Source organism: Festucalex cinctus, chromosome 4, assembly GCF_051991245.1.
Source record: "Festucalex cinctus isolate MCC-2025b chromosome 4, RoL_Fcin_1.0, whole genome shotgun sequence".
NCBI classification, from domain to species: Eukaryota; Metazoa; Chordata; class Actinopteri; order Syngnathiformes; family Syngnathidae; genus Festucalex; species Festucalex cinctus.
The window spans coordinates 4,106,153-4,130,346 of NC_135414.1; the positions used below are offsets into that span (position 1 = coordinate 4,106,153).

Sequence of the window (24,194 nt, forward strand, 5' to 3'; positions counted from 1 at the left end):
ACAGGCATATTAGGTTCCCCTTCATCTGTCAATTAGCACAGATTTTAAACATGGAGAAGGCCAAAACATCTCTAATGAAAATTAAATTGCACTAATAAACTAGCCACCAGAGGGTGCTAGAAATTCACAAATGGAAATCAACCTGACTTTTTTTTTTAACATATGTGTTCCTTTTAAATATTGTGAACATGACGACGACGATGATATTGTGGCAGATTTATTATCACAATATCACGATATTGCCCTTATCGTTACATCCCTACTATAGACACTACTGTTCAGGAGGGGCATAACAGTTAGTAGGCGTCTGCTTGAAAAAAAATGCTGGCAGGCTGCATCGGCCAGGCTTGCGACGTCACTGCGCCGGTGCCGTGATATGTCAATCATTTGGCGTCTGCTGGGTCCAATCACATTTCAGCAGGGGCACGTGCCACCCCGGCCCCCCCTCTGGCTCCGCCATTGCTTATGAGTGACAATACTAGTTCTAGTAAGACCCTTTTACTAGTCAGTATAATGAATTGTTCTACCGGTGTGAACAAAGTGCGTACGAGTAGCTGGCAATTAAGGATATGGAATAATACTCATACGGCTTTGCACAACAAACGCTGCAGCGGCAGCGCGAGGTCGATGGCGCCTTCGCCTTTCGGCCCCTTTAAAAGTATGCAGCTTGAGCGGTGGGATTATTTGAGCTCCGACAAGTCGACGGAGCGAGAAGGGACGAGCAAGTGAGAGAGAGAGAGGGAAGGCGAGGGGGGAGGGGAGAAGTCGAGCCGGAGAGGAGGAATCATGGCGGCACCGCTTGGACGGGACACCCTACCTGACCACTGGTCCTATGGAGTTTGTAGGGATGGCCGTGTGTTTTTTATCAAGTGAGACACTTTTGATGTAGTTACCCGTCTGTACTTGTTGGAATACTCACCGCCAGGTTTGTTCTTACATCGTGCACTCAGTAACAGGTGTCTTTCTTCCAGCGACAAAACTCGCGGTACCACTTGGCTTCATCCGCGAACTGGCGAACCTGTTAATTCCGGACACATGATACGTTCAGGTACACCACAGATTGTCCGAATCGCGGGTACTTGAGGTGATTTGGCGGGCGTCTCGTCGTAGTTTTGATTCGGTGTCCTGTTCCTCTTCCAGATTTGCCGAGAGGATGGGAAGAAGGATTCACGGACGAAGGAGCAAGCTACTTCATCAAGTGAGTGGCTCGTGGTTGCATTGTTTGGCAGGTTGAAATGCGAAACCGTTTGTATTTTAAGTGTTTACCGTGTGTAGTTCAGGCTCGTCTGGAATGTCACAATCGTCATCAATCGCTGACGCTGCAAAACATGTCTAATCAGTTTGAGTTGAGAAACAATAATAGAGTAAGGAGTGCCACTGGGTTGGCGACAACTAATTGCTGCTTGCGGTGTGAGTAAAAGTAGCAGCCTAAGCAGAGCAGGAAGAAGGAAATTAAAATTCTCCTCACATGCTCCATGCAGGACCTCTACTCTCTCCATTAGGTAGGTGTGGAGGTTGCGCGCGTGTGTGTGTGGGTGTGTGTGTGGGTGTGTGTGTGTGTGTGTGTGGGGGGGGGGGGGGGGGGGGGGGGGGGGGGGGAGAGAGAGAGAGAGAGAGAGAGAGAGAGAGAGAGAGAGAGAGAGAGAGAGAGATAGAGGTGTGACCTTGTGGTGACAGAGATGTATAACATGATTGCATTATTGAAGTGGGGAGGACAGATTTTTACAAAGTCACAAACTACAGTGTGATTTGTTTTGGCCATTTTACAATTTTTAGTGTCGATAGTCAGCAAAATCGACAATAGCACAGTGACATGTATCCTTTACAACTTTTGGAAGTGAACGATGCAGTGTTGTATGGTACAGTATTTTGTTGGTTCGAGTCCAGTCTCCGGCCATCCTGGAATAATCGATTCTAAATTGAATCGTGAAACAGTCAAAGATTCCCAGCCCTAGTTCTAACATCTACTGGAAGGGCATTAATTAGTTCTGCCCATCACCTAATATATACTATAGTTGAACAGAGATACATCATTCGGAATAAATCATTTTCAGACTAGTTACATAAGTAAAATTAGATAATTCCCCACAGCACACCTGACTATCTTTTAAGTCACACTATCACTTGACTATCACGGCACACTGGTTAGGAATCATTTGATTCGATGAATGGATCATTGTGAAATATTAGTGGTGATTCTTTGGCGTACTTCAAGCGGTTGAGCACTGCACATCTCCGGCCCGCTGCGATGGAAAAAATGTGACTATGCATCAGGTTTTGTGGCCCCACATGCAATATACGATAGTGTTTTTTTGTTTTTTGTTTTTTTATTGAACCGCAAAAACATGGTGTGATTGTCTTGTCAATAGTGACTGATACTGCAGCTACAAAGAGAGGCAATGGGTGACAATAAAGGTTTAACTCATTCACTGCCAGTCATTATAGAAAATTTTTACATTTCCAATACTCACGTGATATTACATTCAATAATTATATATAAACCGAATCTACCAAATAACAGAATAGACTCCCTACTTTTTGTCCCGTCCCGTTCTTTTATAATTGACAGTAGAAAAATGTAGGTTTGCCAAAAGACAGCCATTTCTCCCATGGACTCTGAAACTGTGTTTATTTCGTATAAAATGGGGCAATGATGTCATCTACCGGTGGTTGGGCATCAGTAAAGTTGTTTCCAAGTTTGATATTTACAGTGGAGCATGCTCAGATTCGCCCCCATTTAACACCGCTCTAAAAAATACAATTGACAAGTATACTTGTCAAAGGCAGTGAATGAGTTAAGTACGGATTTTGAGGGGCTGTTGGCAATGATTGATCACCCCATTCATTGTGACCTATACACTGGTCCCTTTTGGCCACGTGGCCTCGTGTGCGGCACACACAAATAAGTCTCAAGTCGCAACCTTCAATTATCAAGCAAATACCAAGTTACTGTGGAGAAAAAAAAATCAAGCAAGTTAAGCCGAGATGCTGTCAAATTTCAAGCAAGTTGAGTTAAGTCATTACTTGGTCAAGTTATAAAACATTGCTCAAAAGGAACTCAATTGGTGTGATGATAAAATATATTTCATTGATCATACTACAAAAAAAGTAATTCATCTCTAAAAATTAAATTATTAGAACATTGTGTAATATTGCAAGCCTTTGGTCTTTTGCATTTTGTCACCGTCATCAATCACTTTTATGGCAGTAAATTGAAGTTTACTAAGTCAACGTGGGAGAAAGTCACCACTGCGTGAGAGTAACATGACAGCAAAAGATCAGTGACCGTGCTCATCATGAAGAAGAATCTTGTCCAGTCCACCATTACGAATGATTAATATATCCATCATGAAGTAGGATCAATTTGTCCAACTCTACTGTATTATTATGTGATGTTTATTCTACATCATGTAATACGGTGGTATCCACTGTGTAATTTGTTGTAAAACAAATCAATATTCCCAATCGAAAATCAAAACACCATTATTGCGTTACAGTTCTTCAAATAGCCACCAAACTGTATTGCATAAAACATAATAAAAGGGAATGTAAAGAAATGGAACTGGTTAGGTATAATATATGTACTGTACGCTCACTCTGGGTAAAGCCAAGTCACAGCAACAACTGTAGTCTTGTATTTGTGTCTTTAAACAACTGGGCGTAAGTTTTGGCCGAGCAATAACTGCTTGCAAGTGTTCTCATTTTGTATGTCCCATTCAATAAATGTCTGAAACTGGCTGCATATCTGAAGTTTTCCTGTAATTTTGGCTTGCAGCGCAAATCTAAAATTCAACCAGGGTTTTGCTGCCATAAAACGCAACACAATTAATAGTAATTTTCCAAAAATAAACCCATCATAACTGGCCAGCATTGTGAAACTTGTATTTGTTTGAAGACCTGTGCGAATTTTGGGTCCAGTATTTTTGTTGTCCTAACAGCAAACCTCATATCATGCAATGCCTTGCCTTTTGGCACAAAATCAATTCTGATTTAAGCACCTTCATCACTACCAGGCCCAGAACGGAACCAATCTTTTGCAATCCCACCCTCATGAACGTCTACCATACCAGATGTGCTGAATTATGATACTGTATAGTATTATTAGCTCTGCAGCATTTCTTGAAAGCACAATAACCTTTAGGTCCCTAAGCCATGTCCTTATTGACTGAGCAACTAACCCCCAACCCCCATGAATAATTATCACTACATCCACCACAAAGAAGAGTGTCCAAACTTAAACCGTGCCATGCCCTGCATCTTGCTGAAATCATAGTCATTCTGGAGAAATTACCACTGTATCTGCAGTGGCAGCAGAGAGCTCACTGCTCCGGGGACCAGCGTAGATTCTATGCTGCTGGATATGCTGCAGGCAGACATGACTGCAGCAAAAATCACATATAGGCAGAGGTGGTAAAAGTAATTACATTCTACTTCAGTAGAAGTACTGATACTTGTGTTCAGAAAAAAATTGTAAAAGTAGAAGTACTGATTGGACTTTTTATTGAATGGAAAGTAAAACAGTACAGACTCTGAAATGTATGTACTCAGTTATAATACAATACCTATGGAAGCCCATTTTCCATTTTTCCTGGCAGAAGCCCGTTTCTGCTAGTTTATGTATATATATATATATATATATATATATATATATATATATATATATATATATATATATATATATATATATATATATATATATATATATATATATATATATAATGGTGGAAAACTGGACATTTATCTAAAGTTGAAGTGGAAGTCAACCTTAAACATTTCTTGACAATAATATGTTATATGTGACCTCACTAGTCTAAATATAACATTCTGATTAATATTACATTTGTGGAATATGAGTTATGAAGCAAAATATCTATCTCAGTGGGGCCGCCATTTTGCCACTTGCTGTCGACAGCAGATGACATCAATGTTGGTCGGGGCTCAGGCAACGACCAATCACAGCTCACCTGTTTTCTGAAGCTGCACGGTGATTGGTGCGCCTTGAGCAACATTGACGTCATCTTCAGTTGCCAGCAAGTGGCAAAATGGCCGCACCCTGAGATGGATAAAAACTGTTAGATTTTGCTGCTTAACTCATATTCCACTAACACAACATCTACCAGAATACCATATTTAGACGAGTGGGGCTAAATAGAGGAGAGGAGGGTCTGTCGGGAACTCGAATCTCGGATTCAGGAGGAGCAGTGTGGTTTTCGTCCTGGCCGTGGAACAGTGGACCAGCTCTACACCCTCAGCAGGATCCTCGAGGGTGCGTGGGAGTTCGCTCAACCAGTCCACATGTGTTTTGTGGATTTGGAGAAGGCGTTCGACAGTGTCCCTCGGGGAGTCCTGTGGGAGGTGCTTCGGGAGTATGGGGTACCGAACCCCCTGATACGGGCTGTTCGGTCCCTGTACAACCGTTGCCAGAGTTTGGTCCACATTTCTGGCAGTAAGTCGGATTCGTTTCCAGTGAGGGTTGGACTCCGCCAAGGTTGCCCTTTGTCACCGATTCTGTTCATAACTTTTATGGACAGAATTTCTAGGCGCAGCCGAGGCGTTGATGGGGTCCGGTTTGGTGGCCTCAGCATTGCATCTCTGCTCTTTGCAGATGATGTGGTGCTGTTGGCTTACCGGTCGATCTACGTTCCGACCCTCACCTATTGTCACGAGCTGTGGGTCGTGACCGAAAGAATGAGATCCAGGATACAAGCGGCCGAAATGAGTTTCCTCCGCAGGGTGTCCGGGCTCTCCCTTAGAGATAGGGTGAGAAGCTCGGTCATCCAGGAGGGGCTCAGAGTCGAGTCGCTGCTCCTCCGCGCTGAGAGGAGCCAGCTGAGGTGGCTCGGGCATCTGGTTCGGATGCCTCCTGGACGCCTCCCTGGAGAGGTGTTCCGGGCATGTCCCACCGGCGGGAGGCCCCGGGGAAGACCCAGGACACGCTGGAGAGACTATGTCTCTCGGCTGGCCTGGGAATGCCTTGGGATCCCGCCGGAGGAGCTGGTTGAAGTGGCTGGGGAGAGGGAGGTCTGGGTTTCCCTCCTAAAGCTGCTGCCCCCGCGACCCGACCCGGATAAGCGGAAGAAGATGGATGGATGGATGGATGGATGGATGGATGGATGGATGGATGGGCTAAATAGAGCAAATTATTGTCAAAAATGTTTTGGGGGTTGGGGGGTTGGCTTCCCCTTAAAAAAAAAAACCCCAAAGAAACAAAAAACAAAACAGATCTTCCATGTGTAGCTAGCACCACAGCTCCAGTGGTTGGAAGGGGTGAGACAGCTTTTCTGACCTTAATGTCAATTTTCATCAAGTAAGCCAACTTTAGATTCCCCTGCAAATTTACACATCCCCCATATAATTCAAAGTTTGCTGTTGTTACTTGCACATGAATGTATTTGGTATTTGTTTCTCCGCCCTGTAAAATCTTATTTTTATTTTATGTTTTTCCCCAGTCTCGTTATCATTAACCTTGTCGACCTGCTTGTGTCTTCCCTTCCCCTTGTGTGTTGCTGATTGGTTCCCCCTGCCTGCTGTGTCTCCCAGGTGTGTCCTGTTCGTGTCATTAGTGTTGGTATAAGGGAGTGGTGTTTGTCTCACGCGGGTGTGGGAGCATTGTTTGCATGTTGTATCACAGTGGTGTCTTTTTACCAAGTCTGCCAAGTCTTCCACGCCCCGCCTTCCAAGTCTACCAAGTCTTCCACGCCCCGCCTTCCAAGTCTACCAAGTCTGCCACGCCACGCCTTCCAAGTCTTCCACTCCACGCCTTCCAAGTCTTCCAAGTCTGCCACGCCACGCCTTCCAAGTCTTCCAAGTACTCCACGCCACGCCTTCCAAGTCTTCCAAGTATTCCACGCCATGCCTTCCAAGTCTTCCAAGTCTTCCACGCCACGTCTTCCAAGTCTTCCACGCCACGTCTTCCAAGTCTTCCACGCCACGTCTTCCAAGTCTTCCACGCCACGTCTTCCAAGTTCGCCACACCACGCCAAGTCTCTGCCTCACGCCACGCCAATTCTCTGCCTCACGCCACGCCAATTCTCTGCCTCATGCCACGCCAATTCTCTGCCTCACGCCACGCCAAGTCTCTGCATCACGCCAGGCCAAGTCCCTGCATCACGCCACGCCAAGTCTTCCAAGTCATCCACGTCACGCCAAGTCTTCCAAGTCATCCACGTCACGCCAAGTCTTCCAAGTCATCCACACCAAGTCTCCGCCATGATCTGTCTCCACATCAAGCCCTGTCTGCTCACTTTCTGTCCCATCCAGTCCTTCACCCTCATTATCAATAAAGATCCTTACATCGTCCTTCCTGTTTGTTTTCCTGCCTGTTTCCGCCGCTTTTGGGTCCATCCACCATACCCCCACCGTAACAGAATGCTCCCACCAACCCGGACCCAGCGGAAGCGCCAAGTCCCCGTTCTGGCTCCGCACCGGATTCAAGTCCCCGTTCCGGCTCCGCGCCGGATTCAAGTCCCCGTTCCGGCTCCGCGCCGGATTCAAGTCCCCGTTCCGGCTCCGCGCCGGATTCAAGTCCCCGTTCCGGCTCCGCGCCGGCCTCAAGTCCCCGTTCCGGCTCCGCGCCGGCCTCAAGTCCCCGTTCCGGCTCCGCGCCGGCCTCAAGTCCCCGTTCCGGCTCCGCGCCGGCCTCAAGTCCCCGTTCCGGCTTCGCGCCGGCCTCAAGTCCCCGTTCCGGCTCCATGACAGCCTCAGGACCCCATTCCGGCTCCGCGCCGGCCTCAGGACCCCGTTCCTGCTCCGCGCCGGCCTCAGGACCCCGTTCCGGCTCCGCGCCGGCCTCAGGACCCCGTCCCGGCGCCCCGCCGGCTCCAGGCCCTCGTCCCGGCGCCTCGGCAGCCCATGAATGCCACGCCTGTGCCGCTGCTGCCGCTTCAGCCCCTGGCCTCTTTGCCTGTGCCGCTGCTGCCGCTTCAGCCCCTGGCCACTTCGTCGCTGCCGGCCCTGGCTGCAACGCGTGCCGCTGCCGCTGCAGCCCCTGGCCGCTTCGCCTGTGCCGCTGCCGCCGCAGCCCCTGGCCGCTTCGCCTGTGCCGCTGCCGACGCAGCCCCTGGCCTCTCTGCTCCGGGGCGACGCAGCCCCTGGCGTCTCAGGTCTCCTTGTTGCGGCCAATTGGCATCTCAGGTCCCCTCGTCACGGCAGAGTTGCCGCCTTCTCCCGCTTCCTCGTCTCTGCCCCAAGTCAAGTCTCAAGCTTGGTTGTCTGGTGTTCTTGTATGTTTTTCCCCAGTCTCGTTATCCTATTGATGAGGAACTTTGACAAAAAAAAAAAAAAACGAGCACAGGCCGACTAAACCAAATGATTTCACAACCTTTGCTCCAGGATGAGTTAGTCAAAAGGAGGGAAGAAGCATTATATAATATGCCTGCTGTGTCTCCCAGGTGTGTCCTGTTCGTGTCATTAGTGTTGGTATAAGGGAGTGGTGTTTGTCTCACGCGGGTGTGGGAGCATTGTTTGCATGTTGTATCACAGTGGTGTCTTTTTACCAAGTCTGCCAAGTCTGCCACGCCATCCAAGTCTTCCACGCCCCGCCTTCCAAGTCTACCAAGTCTTCCACGCCACGCCTTCCAAGTCTTCCAAGTATTCCACGCCACGCCTTCCAAGTCTTCCAAGTCTTCCACGCCACGTCTTCCAAGTCTTCCACGCCACGTCTTCCAAGTCTTCCACGCCACGTCTTCCAAGTCTTCCACGCCACGTCTTCCAAGTCCGCCACACCACGCCAAGTCTCTGCCTCACGCCACGCCAAGTCTCTGCCTCACGCCACGCCAAGTCTCTGCCTCACGCCACGCCAAGTCTCTGCCTCACGCCACGCCAAGTCTCTGCATCACGCCACGCCAAGTCTCTGCATCACGCCACGCCAAGTCTTCCAAGTCATCCACGTCACGCCAAGTCTTCCAAGTCATCCACGTCACGCCAAGTCTTCCAAGTCATGATCTGTCTCCACATCAAGCCCTGTCTGCTCACTTTCTGTCCCGTCCAGTCATTCACCCTCATTATCAATAAAGTTCCTTACATCGTCCTTCCTGTTTGTTTTCCTGCCTGTTTCCTCCGCTTTTGGGTCCATCCACCATACCCCCACCGTAACACAGCTGATAAGATGTTTGTACTCTGCTGATACGAAGTTTACTATACACTTTACAAGATACTCTTAAGTACGGGATTGCTTGATAGCAACTGTATTTCTTGTTGTGAGGACATTTATTGTGCTTGGAATACAGATGTATGTACTTTCTTCTGCCCTGCAAAAAGACAGCATAGATTAATAAATGCTAGCTTGAATGTCAAGCCTATCAATTTAGTTAGCAGCATATTGCCCAAATGCATTTGTTTAAGTTTGTTTCTCAGGCTGGATTTACACTTCAGGTCCAAGTGCTATATAAATGTATTTAAATTTAAAGTGACTATATGTAAAGGTCTACACGGTTTTTATTTGTAACGGTCATGCTATGCATGCAGGTATGAATACTGTACATCACAGACTAGCTTAATCCAGTGATAGCAGGCTCAAATTGAATTGACAGTGTAGATCCGATTTGTTCTTTTACGCCGCAGTCACATCGGCAGATATCTGACACATATTGGATTATATCAGCAAGAGGCCTGATTCTAATGTAAGAATCCTATTGCATGTGTTTCTTTTGTCTTTACATTGTCACACGTTAATATATACCCAAATTGTGCTACTTGGCAGTAAAAAGATTGGAATTGCCTCATTTGAACCTTGTACTGCAACGGTCCTCAATGATTTATTTGCGCTATGAACGGTTTGATGAATTTTGCTTCTATTTTTTCCTGTAACATGACTGATTTTAAAATTAAAATTTGTCAGATTAAATCTCAAACGTTGTAGCATCTTTTACAGTGAAAAGTTAATTGAAACAATGAATGCTTATTAGCCGTAACCAGGACACAAAAAAAAAGAAAAAAGAACACACATTCAAGTACCGTAGCTGTCAATTCAACATCTGCCTTCCGCCTTCAAACACGCATTCCTCTCGTTCCTGTTTTTATCGCTGCCATCCACTGACTCACTCATCCAAATGTGCACTCAGACACCTTCATGACATTGCAGACATTCGGAACTTATTGAACACCAATTCACATCACATAGCTGCAGGGTCACTAGAATACTTTTTGTTCAGTGAGTCGGAAGGATACTTTGTTTATTATATCTTGACTTATTAAATACTGTATTAGCATTGGAAACATGAAACCAAACAAATCCACTTTTTGATGAGACATTGGCCGGTCTCCATTGGCTCCTCGCTGTAGTCATAGTGAGCTGTAGCCATGGCAAAGACTTCAGCCAAGTTAGCCTTGACATCATGAGTACATCATGGAAGCGCAGAAGACACTTAAGCATTGACCACCACTGTTTTTGAATGAACAAATTTTTTACAGTAGTCATAAAACCCCTTAAAAGTCTCGTTATACTTTTATTTGAATTCATTTTCAAATTAGGGATCATTAACAAGGCAACCCCCCCCCAAGAAAAAAAACAAAACAAAACAAAAGAAATCACGCTGCGCCCAAACAGACCAAATAAAAATTAATATGCTTTTTTTAATATCCTTGTGACGTAGTTATAAGTGGAAGCACTTTTGTATGTTAATAGCTTTTAGACTGTTCTGTTATATTCCAAAAAATGCACAAAAGAGCAATTTGACTGTTGTAATTTTGCCTCAGAAATTCAAAGTGTTGCAAACAAGTCCCGAAGTGTGCATTTCGTTGTGCGTTTTTACACACGGCAGTAAATGACATTTTGTTAAGCATGATGAGCAAAAGGGGGAGCCCAGCCCCCACAAAGAGAATCTCCAGGAGCCCGTGACTACTTTAATACACCACTGACCAGCACTCTCATTCTTTTAGCCGCTATTCAAAGGTGGTGACTAGGGGATACGGCTGGAACTTGAATCAACTGCCCGGTCAAGGGCTCAGCTAAGGAAATTAAGATGTTGTTTGTTACACTAGGTGCACCCCAAATTTCTGGCAAAATATATGATATACTGATCATTCTGTCTTGTCTGACCAATTAAAACAATATTAATAAATATGACATTAAAACCTTTGCTATATATGAATAGCTGATAGTGACACACTGAACTTATTGAGAGTTCCTTTGAGAAATGGTGATAAGTGGAAGTTGAGTTTGATCTTTAATTCACAACTCTTTTGGGAGGCATTATCATGTGACCATTTATTATTCTCTAGTGGCAAGATAGTACAGCGCTTGTACAGTTTAACTCTCATAGTTCTCTTGATTAATTGTAGATGTAAATGTTGCCAGGTTTCCCTATTTGTCCCATGTGTATCTTGGCTAATTAGACATCTGTGTCACTTAATTAAGAGTACTGTATGTTTTGAACAGCAGCCAATTAAAGTTTACGAGGGAAGACTTCGCCATGGTGCATTTTACTACTTTGCTCTGAAAATATGTATTGCATTGGACAGCTTAATGATCAAGACAAAGTTTTAAGGAACAGAATTTGGTTTGAAAATTGTTCATTTCTGATTTCATTACTGCTTTCAAAGACACTCTTTTCAACTGAATATTAATAAAATAATATTTACATAACAAGGTTTTGCAACATAATTCACTTTTCCCCCACACTTCCAGCTCAGTGTCCTTTAAAAAAATAAAATAAAAAATCTAGACTTGCCTGGTATATCTGACCTGTACATCAATCCATCCACTCCCACTTGACTTTGTTCGAGAGGCACAGCACATCCAAGACTGGTTAAAAGTCAATCACATAAACATAAATATTCACATAGCCTTTGCTCAATACATTTTTGATAAAACTTTGGCAGCATTTACAGACTCAGGTCTTTTTCCTGATGATACCACAAGTTTGGCAAACCTTCTATGGAGAGAAATTTGTGTCTTTATTTTCAATCAAACAAAAAAGGAATTTGCAATAAAAAAAAAAATTTCAATCAAACAAAAAGGGGATTTGCAATCAAAAAAAAAATTCAATCAAACAAAAAGGGGATTTGAAACCTCAAATAAATTTTAATCAAACAAAAAAGGGTTTTCATATAAAATAAAAATTTGCAAACAAAAAAAAACATTTCAAACATGGATTTGAATTTTAATAAAATCTTTTGCAAGCATTTTTTTCGTTTTGTTTGCGAATCTGTTTTTTGGTTGCGAATCTGTTTTTTGGTTGCCGATCTGTTTTTTGGTTGCGGATCTGTTTTTTGATTGAAACCTGTTTTTTGGTTGCGAATCTTTTTCTGTGTTGTGTGGGCGGGGTCCTCCGTTCAACCGATGATAGAAGCCTTGTCATTGGTCAGCTTGGAAGCCGCTGCGACAACTTTCATTGGTCAGATAGGAATGGGGGTGTGACAATGTTCGTCTGACTATTTCCTGGTTCATTTTGTCCAGTCGTCGCCAGCATCGAGGTAAATATGATATGGATCTGTAATATCAAATACATTTATGAAAGCTACAGTAACTCCAAGAACTTTTACTCATATAAAGTTTTTTCCTCTGGTTATGTACGCTTTTACCAGCAATAAAACTGCCCTGGCCTGCTCCTCTTACAGTAAACATGCATCTCGCTATGTCTACATTTTCTACCCCTTGGTCTGCTCGCACTCTAAAAGAAAAAATCTAGTCAGTGTAATTGCAAAAGTACACCTACAACTCAGATTCCCCTTCTGTTTCAATCTGACTCATACAGTAAACAACCAGGACCAATAAATAATAATCACAGAATTATCACGAATTTAATCTCTACTTCAAACATCCAAGATTTAGGGGAAGCAGCTAGTGTAAATAAATTCGATTCCCAGCCCTGCCTGTATGTGAAACAAATGCAAAGGTTTCTTTATGAGTATAAAAAAAAAACAACAAAACTTCATCCTAACAGCTATCCCAAATTAGCCGTATATTTGTGTTTTGACTGCCAACAACATAGCTTCATGACTGACTCATGTATCGGACCATCAGTTACCTAGCTAGCTAACATGGCTAAGCAATGCTGAGTGAGTGATTACGTTAATTGTAATGGTTAGAACAAATCACCGGATAAACGATAGATCAAGGGTTGCTTTTAGATAAATGTCAGATAAACAAAACGGAAAACTAGAAGTGTGTGTGTGGGGGGGGAGTCATATTTACCTCGATGCTGGCGGCGACTGGACAAAATGAACCAGGAAATAGTCAGACGAACATTGTCACACCCCCATTCCTATCTGACCAATGAAAGTTGTCGCAGCGGCTTCCAAGCTGACCAATGACAAGGCTTCTATCATCGGTTGAACGGAGGACCCCGCCCACACAACACAGAAAAAGATTCGCAACCAAAAAACAGGTTTCAATCAAAAAACAGATCCGCAACCAAAAAACAGATTCGCAACCAAAAAACAGATTCGCAAACAAAACGAAAAAAATACTTGCAAGATTTTATTAAAATACAAATCCATGTTTGAAATGTTTTTTTTTGTTTGCAAATTTTTATTTTATATGAAAACCCTTTTTTGTTTGATTAAAATTTATTTGAGGTTGCAAATCCCCTTTTTGTTTGATTGAAAAATTTTTTTGATTGCAAATTCCTTTTTTGTTTGATTGAAAATAAAGACACAAATTTCTCTCCATAACCTTCAGTATGTTTGGCAGTTTTTCTATTTGCGGCAGCTTTCAAGGTACATCACAGTGCTCTTCTAACATCAGCTGTTCTATTTGATTGACTTTCACATGTAAACGTGTGCAACATAATTCTGACAAACCAATATTGAGATAGCACAGGTTGAAAATAAATACATAACAGAGACTATATGGCCTAAACTAATGGAATATGGTAATGGACTGTCTGACTAGAATCCGATTACCAGGTTGTTTTTCTCTGCAACCTCAAGGAAGTATCCTTGAGGAAGGTACTGAAACCCTCAGTTATTCTACAGTATGCCGACAGCGTGTGAATGAAGCAATGCCAGCATACATCACACCATCATCATCCTTATGTGAACGGCTGACTGAGGTGACATTGGAAAATCACACCTTGAAGGGAGTGGGTCGCGATATAAATGAAGCCCGTTTACCATTATCGTCAGCAGTCAGACAACACGGACCAGACTTCTGTCAGTATAATTGACTCCCATTTCAGGCCGAGATGGATGATATGATATTTAGAACACTAGTCAATATGTTTTAGATTCTAAACCTGTCACCTACAGTGGAAGCCGGCGAGACTTCCTTGTTTGCGGTGCCGCTCACTCGACCAATGAAAGGCAGTTTGCAACGGCGGAATCCAACCCATGACACGCTTAGGACCGCCCCCTCATTTGAATAACATTTCGTCCTGGCAGAGCGTCTGCAGCATGAAATAAATAAATGTGAGAACAGAGCGTTTTTATTTATTGATTGATTTTTTAATTCTATTTATATATTTATTTTTGTATTTATTTCAATATTTATTTTTATATTTATATTTACTTACATATATAGTTGTTTTATTTCCATTTATATTTATTTTTTACGGAAGCGTATTGCATTCTCTTGAAAAAAAACAAAAATGTTTTTCTGACTAATTTTTTGGGGGGGAGCTTTGTTTTTTTTAAGTATTTTTTTTCTTCTGTTTTTTCTGTTTTTCTGAATATTATAATGTGTGTATATATATATATATATATATATATATATATATATATATATATATATATATATATATATATATATATATATATATATATATATATATATATACACAGTGGAACCTCTACTTACGAACGTCTCTTCATACGAAATTTTCGAGTTACGAACTCCTCAACGGGAAAATATTGCCTCTTGTTACGAACTTTCTAGATACGAAAGGTAAAAATACATTACCGAACGCAACATACTTTCGGCTATGGCTATTTCCTACCATAGGTACTTATGAGCGTAAATACTAGATCGGTGTTTGTGCATCGTTCTGGCATCCCATTGGCTAAGAGGAACCTTCTACCATAGGTATGAGCGTATACTAGATCGGTGTTTGTGCATGTTTCTGGCATCCCATTGGCTAAGAGGAACCTTTACCATAGGTATGAGCGTATACTAGATCGGTGTCTATACAGCGTCCTCATCATTCATCCCGCAGCCCATGAGGTGTTCGATAGTTTTTCGTAAATGTATGACCTAACTGCCAACGAATTTGTGCAAAAATTCAAACAATTGGTGATTGATGAAGGCACAGTAAGTTTTTAATTGCGACGAGACGGGCCTTTTTTTTTTTTTTTTTTTTTTTTTTTTTTTTTTTCAAAAGATGCCTCGCCATACCGGAAGTTTCCATGAAGTTTCAGAATTAGTTTAAAAGAATCGCCCAGAAAAAGTGTTCACCAGTCGAGCGTTTGCTCACTAAGATAATGTTTGCATTGGCCATTAACGAAGGATTGTTTAAAAAAATAAAAAATAAAAAAAAATCCATGGATCAGTTCTTTACTACGGAGCCCCTAAAGTGACATCTGAGAAAAAAATACAAATTAAATGTTTCTCGTCCGGACGAGAAACTTTCTCGTCCGGACAAGAAAAGTTTCTCGTCCGCACAAGAAAAGTTTCTCGTCCGGACAAGAAACTTTCTCATCCGGACGAGAAACATCACCTGCGAGCGGGAACTAGGAGAGCTAGCTTGTGGCGGCGAACGGTAGACCACTGTTCAACTTGCGTCCAGTGCAGACTCAATGTCAGCAGAAGAGGACTTTGAATCTTTCCTTAGAACAAGGAATATACCGAATAGTGTCATCGACCAACTAAAAGAAGAAAAGGTAAGGATGATTTTTAACTTTTGTCACATGAATATACCCCATATGCTGCATGCTGAATTTGCGTCTTTACTTGCTTTTGTTATTGTAGCCTCATGCTAGCCTCAAATGCTTCGCATATTTTAAGTTGGCATTTCTAATTACAGATCGACATTAACGTCATATGTGTTATGACGGATGATGAGTTGGGACAGTATGTCACGAGATATGGAGACCGACTTGCTATCAGAGCATTTTGTCGTCGGAGAACCGTGACGAACGAAAGTTCGGGAGGAATTCAGACTGCTAAATCTGCGCTCATGCAGAACATCAGAGAAAGGCTTGGTATTGAACGGGAAAATGCTGTCGACCGAGGCAGAGCACGCGGTTCTGGAAATAAAAGTGCAGCCAAAGTCACCCGGCGAGTTGAGATGGGATGGCTACACTTTCAGAACGGCTCTTTTCATCAAATAAGAGCAAGAGGTGGAGGTGGAACACGGCACTTGGCAGTTGACAAATCGGTGACCATGGCTGAGATGCTGGAGACAGGAAAAGGATTGTTTTTTCTAAATGGACATTCGTCAAAAGGACCGATTTGAAGACTTTCACTTCGGTGTTCGTGATTATAGCCACAATTTAGTATCCTTTGACGTTACAGTGGGCCAGCTGTATAAGGAACGTAAAATGGGAATGCTGCGCGTTTACATGACCTCCAAGGCAAAAGCAATACTCCTCTCGGATGTATCATCTGACATCGAGACCCCAGACGAGCAGCCACAGAAGGTAATTCTATTTTATATTCTGTGACGTGAGTGGTGTAAATACATAGACTACTGTACTGCAGAAATTGCATTCATAAACAAGATGACTTGTTTGAAAACTGGGACCGGGGATTGTTGTGGATTAGCATACCTCAAATGAACCCCACCACCCTCATCTTCCTCCTTATTGACAAAGGCACTGCGTACGGTCACAACTATGCAGGTGTTAGTCAGAAAATTTGAATATCCTTAAAAAGTTGAATAATTTATGTAATTCCATTGAAAAAGTCAAACTTTCATAGATTATAGCTTCAGGGCCCACCACAACTGAAGTGATTTCAAGTATTTATTTATTTATTTTTATTTTTTTACATTATTTGGGCTTCCAGCTCATAAAACACTAAAACATTATATAAAAAAATTTGAATAATGTGAAGGAATTACCATGCATACTTCCCAATGTTTTGTATGGGGGAAAAAAAGATGGATGGATGGATGGATGGATGGATGGATGGGTATTTTCAAAACGACATGTCAAATCTCAATAGTTGGTTGGATTCCTTTTGCCTTCAACCAACTATTGAAGATTGACATATTTTGAAAATACCATCCATCCATCCATCTTTTTTCCCCCCCATGCAAAATACTGGGAAGTATGCATGGTGATTTCTTCCCATTATTCAAATTTTTTGATTTCCTGTTTTATTGGTTTTATGAGCTGGAAGCCCTAATAATGTAAAAATAAAAAAATAAATACTTGAAATCACTTAAGTTGTCGGCCCTGAAGCTATAATCTATGAAAGTTTGACTTTTTCAATAGAAATACAGAAATTATTCAACTTTTTGAGGATATTCTAGTTTCTGACGAGCACCTGTACCTTCCTCTCCATTTTTGTCATAAATTGTAGTAAATAACAGGACTATATTTTCTCAAGGCCATGCCAACTTGTACCAAGTCAGTGACCACTTCTAAGCATATTTAAATGACTAATGTGAAGATGCTCTGACTGTGTGTAACAACTGACTTGTTTATATAATTGAATAGTGTAGAACACAAAATTTATTTATTTATTCTTAATTTGGATTGATCAGATGCCGTGTGGTGCTGCAGCCAGCAATGGGCAACAAACAGAATTATCCAGTACTTATAGTGCTGATGCTTTTGCGCAATTTATACAGTACTACTCTTGAAAAAGGCTATTATAATGTTAATTTCACTTGTATTAAATTTGACTGAGTCATATTAAGAATTATATTTCTATGGAATTTTCAGTCGGCTGTTTTGGAGATGCATGATGATGTGTACCTGAGGGTCACGATATGATACTTATTGCGATACATATGTATCCCAATACTTGATCTTCTAGGCGATACGTATCCCGATATATTACATTAATTTTCTTGCATTTTATAAAAACAGTCATATGTATACCTAAAGGATATGTTTTTTATTCTGACTGACAAAAATATTTTTTGTTAGCAGCTCTTCTGGTTTACCACCGAGCAGCGTGCCTGGTCTAAATTTGCACGCACTGCAGAGCAAAGAGCAGCTTTCACAGACATACCGGGAACATTTATTAATAGGCATGAGCCGATATGAGCAATAATATCAAGGTATTAAAATTAAAGCTCTAAAATGTGCTTATTTGAATTATTTGGGGAAATAAAAACAGCATTTTTTTCATGTAACACATTCTATTTCGTTTTTAAACAAAATATACGAAAATTGGTGCATTAAGACACGTGCCATGTTCAGTTTATAAGTAAATAAATGTGGATAATCTTCCTTGCTTGCATTTTTCTAAGCAAGACAGTGTCCAATCGCTGATGAGCTATTTTTGCATTAATTGAAGGCAATTCACTTCAAAGACGCTGCTGGTTTTTATTTTTTAGGCACAATGCAAGCTGCAAAGGCAAACGTTAACTGCCTATTTCAATTTAATGAGCAATATCGATTCTGACGCCTGCGTATCGATATGTGTATTGTAATGAGGCCCGCAACGATATATTGCCGTCTTGATTTTTTGAGCACACCCCTAGAAGCAACCCATACAAAAGGACAGTCAAGGATCAAGATTGGCTGTGACGCAATGTGCTTTTTCTCAAGGGAAATTTCTTACTTCAGGCATAACAATACCACTTTTGTCTAGAGATAGACCGATATGCTTTTTTCAGGGCCGATACCGATTCCGATTATCGGTAGTCAAGGAGGCAGATAACCGATATTTGAAGCCGATATTCATTTGCAGTAAAAGTTAAAATGTTGGCACCAAATTTTTGAATAATGCAAACCCTAACCGTTCTTTACAATGGATTCTCACACTACACTTTTCATTTTACATCCTTCTATCTGCAATAAGACGTTGGTGGCGGGGGGAGTTAAATGTGGGGGCCAATGTGACATTACCTTTTATAGCATTTGGGATACTTGTAGTTTTATTCTATAAATGTTATATTTTTATATTTTGAAGTAATAGGAGGAACCCTGTCATTCAAAATGTGCATCAGCTGTGGCATTACTTATTACTACAGCAAAAAAAAAAAAAAAAAAAATTCCATGAGAAAAACTATTCATCCCTGAACACCATACAGTTCTTGTAGACCTTATTATAATTATTGTTATTGTTACCATATAGACAGTTTTGATAAGCTGAGGATCTTAAATCGAGAACAGCAATATCATGCTACTCCTCTCTACAAGAGAACTGTCAAAAGACACTTCATCATGTAGTTTACTGCCACTTAGGATGCCCCAATCAACGCAGAAAAAGGTCGAGTAAAATAACTTGGTTATAATAATAGTAAGAATAACTTGGTTAAACAGACATTGTTGCGGTGGACCGCTGCCACTTTCTGCTGTTTAATGTGTTTTACACTTATAGACACGTGTGTGTATGTGAGCACACTATTCTCTCACTACTGTACTGTACTGTATCACTTAATGGCACAGATGTACTTGTCTAAATAATAACTGGGCTGCAACATTGCTAATTCACATTAACAAGCACTATCTTAGCTGTCCACATGAATAGTTACTAACACACGAGAAAGTTATACAACACACCAAACATGAGCTCATTATTCAAAGTATGATGCACGTAACGAAATTACATCACTGAACATTAATTGCAGCCGACTACGGCCGTAGATGTTACATATTAGTGGCATCGATTGAGAGGATAATGTCCCAAATGACGGCAGACATGACGTGAAAAGAGAGACAAAACGAGCAAATAAGCACACTATACTTTAGTGCACTTCTCTACTAATGCCAAACATACGGAAGAGAACACGTTCGTGTAGTTAAACGGTGTTTGAGATACTTAATTAGTTACGGAGCGGACTTTAACGAGGTGCACAACGAGCTGTCAATCAAATCGACGTCGAAGCTTAAGGCACACAATGGCAAACCAGTGCGACAAATAAACACAATATAAAGTAACTAAACGCTATTTAGTGTCACTGTGGCATCTCACTGCATAATAACCGCTATGCAACAAGTAGTGGACGTGACCCAGAATGCAATGTGTGCGTCACGAGAGGTAAATATAATGACATTACTCTACTCTTAACATGGAACTAGACAATATAATAATGACAACTGTTAATATTTGTAACCTTTCTAACAAACATTATTTACTTAATTAAGTGAAAATGTGTGTGATTCCCTCCCCGAGTAGTTCAAGTAGCGAATTAGCTACTGGGTGTTAGCCTACATGCTAAGCTGAACACACCACTGTTAGCTAGCGGGGATTCAATGCAAGGCAATGCAGCTCCATTCATATAGTGCATTTAATACACAACATAATTCAATGTGTTTAGCTTATCATGGTGAAACGATCGGCGGAGTCTCTTCTCTTTTAACTTACCTTCGAAGCATGTGTGTCTCGCGTTGTGTCCGTGGGCGCGTGTGTGACCGGCTACTGTGATACACGGCATACACTACTGATTGGTTCTGGCTTTTGCACGGCTAACCAATCAAATGCTGCTATGGGCGTTACATTGCTGGAGTTGGACTCCATAACAGACAGAGACGCTCTGGGCTGCATTCGAAGCGAAAAGACGGAGTTTTAAATGGATCGCTCATATCGGCCGTCAGATTAATAAAACAGACAGATACCGATATGTACCAATATGTCAAATATCGGCCCCGATTATCGGCCCGACCGATTATCGGTCTATCTCTACTTTTGTCCATATGGTGCAGCCATAATCAATGTAAACTTAACGTTCCTTAGTGTTGCTTTAATGGGGAAGTCAACCCAAAAATATTCTTTACAATAATATTTTCGATGAAGCTCCACTAGTCTAAACATGGTATTCTGGTTAATATTGTGTTTTTGGAATATAAATTAAGCAGTAAAATCTACTAATTTCTATCCATTTCAGGGGGCGGCCATTTTGCCATCACAGTTACTCAGTGCTCAGTTAATGACCAATTACAGCTCCCCTGTTTTCTGAAGCTGACCTGTGATTGGTCATTGGTCTGTGATGTCATTTTCAGTCGACAGCAAATGATAAAATGGCATTTATGTATTTTCTACTGACTATGCAGAGACGATCTTTGAGGAAGCGGAGTCAGAGACATCAGCACATGAGGACAAGAATTAATCAAGTGGATAACCCAGAGAGCTCCTCTGATTTGGATCCAGCACCAAGTAGCTCAATGCAGGTAAACTATGAAATAGTCTACAGTCTATGCAGTGTATGGAAATTGCCAAAATGCTTGAACAATATTTTTAAACACAAACAAATTGATCACAGGTTACTTTCCTGTTGTGACATTTAGGTAACATCTACATTGCAACACCGCTGTGTATTGAGCCCTAAGCTCAAGAACTTATTGCATGCCTTTGCGATATGCATATTGAGAGAGCCAATATCGCGATATCGATATTTTTTTGATATATTGTGCAGCCCTAGTAAAAATTCACATCCCTGGTCAGATGATCAGACAAAAAGACAAGGTAATAACTATGTGTTTATTTTATTTTTTTGCATCAATCACCAACAGACAGGAGAACTAATGGACCGATCAAGACCAGCATCTCTTGAGATGAGTGACACAGAAGAAGCCCTACATCCTCCGTCTTCCGATGAGCTTGGCCAATTAACAGACAGGCACGGATGTGAGGTTGACCATTTTATCCCTGTATCAAATGAAGATGCTGACCAGGTCTTTGGTGACATTTTGGAAATACCTTTTGCCCATGCCATTGAAGCATCGCTTGAGGATGATGAAGTACAATTTGGACCGATTAGTGGCGACGATGACGACCAAGACTCCACTATCCCATGGAATGCATCTGAGTTAAACAGTATGCAGGTATTGTTGCTTAAGATTTAGAACTAAGTTCCAACTGAATGCTGAAAAAATGCTTACCTATTCATTGTTTTTCTATAAAATTTACAAAGACCGTTATAATCTTTTACATCCTGTTTTCATCCAAAGCAGATGTTTGTAAATACAGCTTTAGTGATTGTTAAAGTTGTTGAAAAATATTTTGTTCCCTTTTAATCAACTAATCAGTTATCAATTTTCTTTTTAAATATCTTGCAGTACTCTACACCAAATGAGGAACCTGTACCTGTATCCTCAAGGAGCGTTGCAACATCACCAGATTTCACTAAAGAACAGCTCCTTGTAAAATTAAGACGTGTAAACATAGTGGATGATGTCCTTCATGTCTTCATGGAACCAAATATACTGAATGTTAATTTAAAAATGGAGTTCACAAATGAGAAAGCTGTAGACAGCGACGGTGTGTCTAGAGAGGCATACTCCGCATTCTGGGAGCATTCTTGGAACTGTGTGAGGGGGAAGATGAACAAATACCCAGACTAAGGGCAGACTATTGTGAAAAGAAATGGCAAGCTCTTGGAAGAGTGTGGTTAAAAGGATACCTGGACCACAAAATCCTACCAATCAGACTGTCACCAGCTTTTGTCCTTGCCTGCTGTCACGGACTTAGTTCAGTGGATGAAGAACTCTTGATGGTTTCATTTGCCAAATTTCTTTCAGAGAATAAGCGTGCATCACTTGAAAAAGCATTTCAGGGTAACATTGATGAAACAGTTACGGAAGACTTACTAGACATCTTCTCAAGAATGGGATCTCACTGCCTGCCCTCGCACGACAACTTACGGGCTGCCACTCTAACAATTGCACGCAAGGCACTTCTTCAAGAGCCAAAGTTCATAATTGACTGTTTCCATTCCAGTATTGCCAATGCTATGCCACTACTCATAACAAAAGACAACATAATGGAGCTTTATGAGTGGCCCTGATGATAAAGCCATCAACTGAAACACTTGGTCCACAAGAGCAGACATCACTGAACCACCTACTAAGGTATGTGAGAAACATTGACCAAAGAAAACTGGAGATATTCCTGCGCTTCTGCACCGGATCCACTGTGCTGTGCAAGGACAAAATCGAAGTGACTTTTAATCAACTGTGTGGTTTAAGTCGAAGGCCTGTAGCACACACATGTGGATCAGTTCTCGAGTTACCTTGCACCTACAGCTCATACCCCGAGTTTCGTCAAGAGTTTGACAATGTCCTGTCTGGTGATTGCTTTACAATGGATATTTTGTAGCAAGTGCAGGGGCTGCATATTGTATAAGATTGCTATGGCATTTCACTGAAACAGTTTATTTCAAATATGACCAAAAACGTTTTGTTATGTCACTGTTGATGTTTTTTGCTGCATGTAATTTGCAATTTTCTCAGGTGCAAGAGATTGTAGAAGTTTTACAAAAGGTGATGTGCAATTCATCCAAGCACCATTTGCACATTTTTTTTTTTTTAATCGATCATTTAAGGCAATTGATCAGTTGATTCAACATCAACTAGTTAAAAAAAATATCTGCTTAAAGGCATATACTAGTGAATTGTTTCATATGTTATTCATGGCTGTTTTTGTTGAAGCCTCATAAGTGCTAGTCTAATAGCATAACAGCCAAAGTCATTTTCAAATGTCTCAAATTGTCTCAATCCAACCTTTATAGTACATCATGGATTAAATAATAAAGAAACTGCACAAACAAAGCAAAATGCAAATTAATTCACATATTGGTAATTTTTTTTCTTACTGAAAAAATGTCTTAGTAAATTATGCTATTAGGCTAACAATATATTAAAAATGCTAGTAGTTTCTAGCAACAGTATTACTGAATAAAGATTCAATTTCTCCTTTCATGGACTGGTTTATTGAACTTTGTTAGGGGTTTGTTCATTTCCCATATATTATCAATGTAAAGCCAAGCATTGATGATAATGTTATACGTACTGTTTATGCTATACAACAAATTGAAATGTAAATTGAAACAATTGAGCCGTACCATTTGTGATCTACACACGAGCTAAAGTATGTACGTTTTTTGATAAATTATAATAAGCGTGGATATGGGAATAATCCGTTCAAAGTTACAATCTGAGTTTCTACAGAATTTATCTGAAAAATTACAATTGCAGTAAGTATCCAATGGTGGACTGTGAAACGTTCATTTTTAGAAGTGTTCAAATGTAAATCCATCTCAAATTACAACAATTACAATCAACGCTGGAGCCGTCGTGAATGTTGCGATGGAGAAATCGTTGAAAGTCTCGGACTTTAACATTCTCTGTGCCCCGATCTCCTCTGACAATTCTTGGACAACCACTTAATCTGTGGATTGCCTCCATGTAGTAGCCTCCAA

At 41.4% G+C, this 24,194-nt stretch overlaps 2 protein-coding genes across 11 annotated transcripts in view; both read left to right on the forward strand.

Annotated features, from left to right (window-relative positions):
- Positions 1 to 395: 395 nt before the first annotated feature.
- plekha7b (pleckstrin homology domain containing, family A member 7b) overlaps positions 396 to 24,194 on the forward strand; it is a 112,927-nt gene continuing 89,128 nt past the window's right edge. For 5 of the 7 annotated variants that reach the window (XM_077518309.1, XM_077518314.1, XM_077518310.1 and 2 more), the window contains exons 1-3: positions 397 to 869; positions 972 to 1,048; positions 1,141 to 1,198. In XM_077518309.1, coding sequence (XP_077374435.1) covers positions 787 to 869; positions 972 to 1,048; positions 1,141 to 1,198 — 218 coding nt within the window. In that variant the 5' untranslated portion in view covers positions 397 to 786. Of the gene's footprint in view, positions 870 to 971; positions 1,049 to 1,140; positions 1,199 to 24,194 lie in introns of all 7 variants that reach the window. The other 2 variants (XM_077518313.1, XM_077518324.1) reach the window with 1 other exon arrangement.
- LOC144017529 (uncharacterized) overlaps positions 15,248 to 24,194 on the forward strand; it is a 9,550-nt gene continuing 603 nt past the window's right edge. The window contains exons 1-5 of one of the 4 annotated variants that reach the window (XR_013283201.1): positions 15,248 to 16,515; positions 21,049 to 21,165; positions 21,508 to 21,627; positions 21,716 to 21,819; positions 22,054 to 24,194. The exon at positions 22,054 to 24,194 is cut by the window's right edge and continues 603 nt beyond it. Coding sequence is in view for 3 of the 4 variants with exons in the window: in XM_077519205.1 (XP_077375331.1) it covers positions 16,303 to 16,515; positions 21,049 to 21,165; positions 21,508 to 21,819; positions 22,054 to 22,338 (927 nt within the window). In the remaining variant the exon portion in view is untranslated. Of the gene's footprint in view, positions 16,516 to 21,048; positions 21,166 to 21,507; positions 21,820 to 22,053 lie in introns of all 4 variants that reach the window. The other 3 variants (XM_077519206.1, XM_077519205.1, XM_077519204.1) reach the window with 3 other exon arrangements.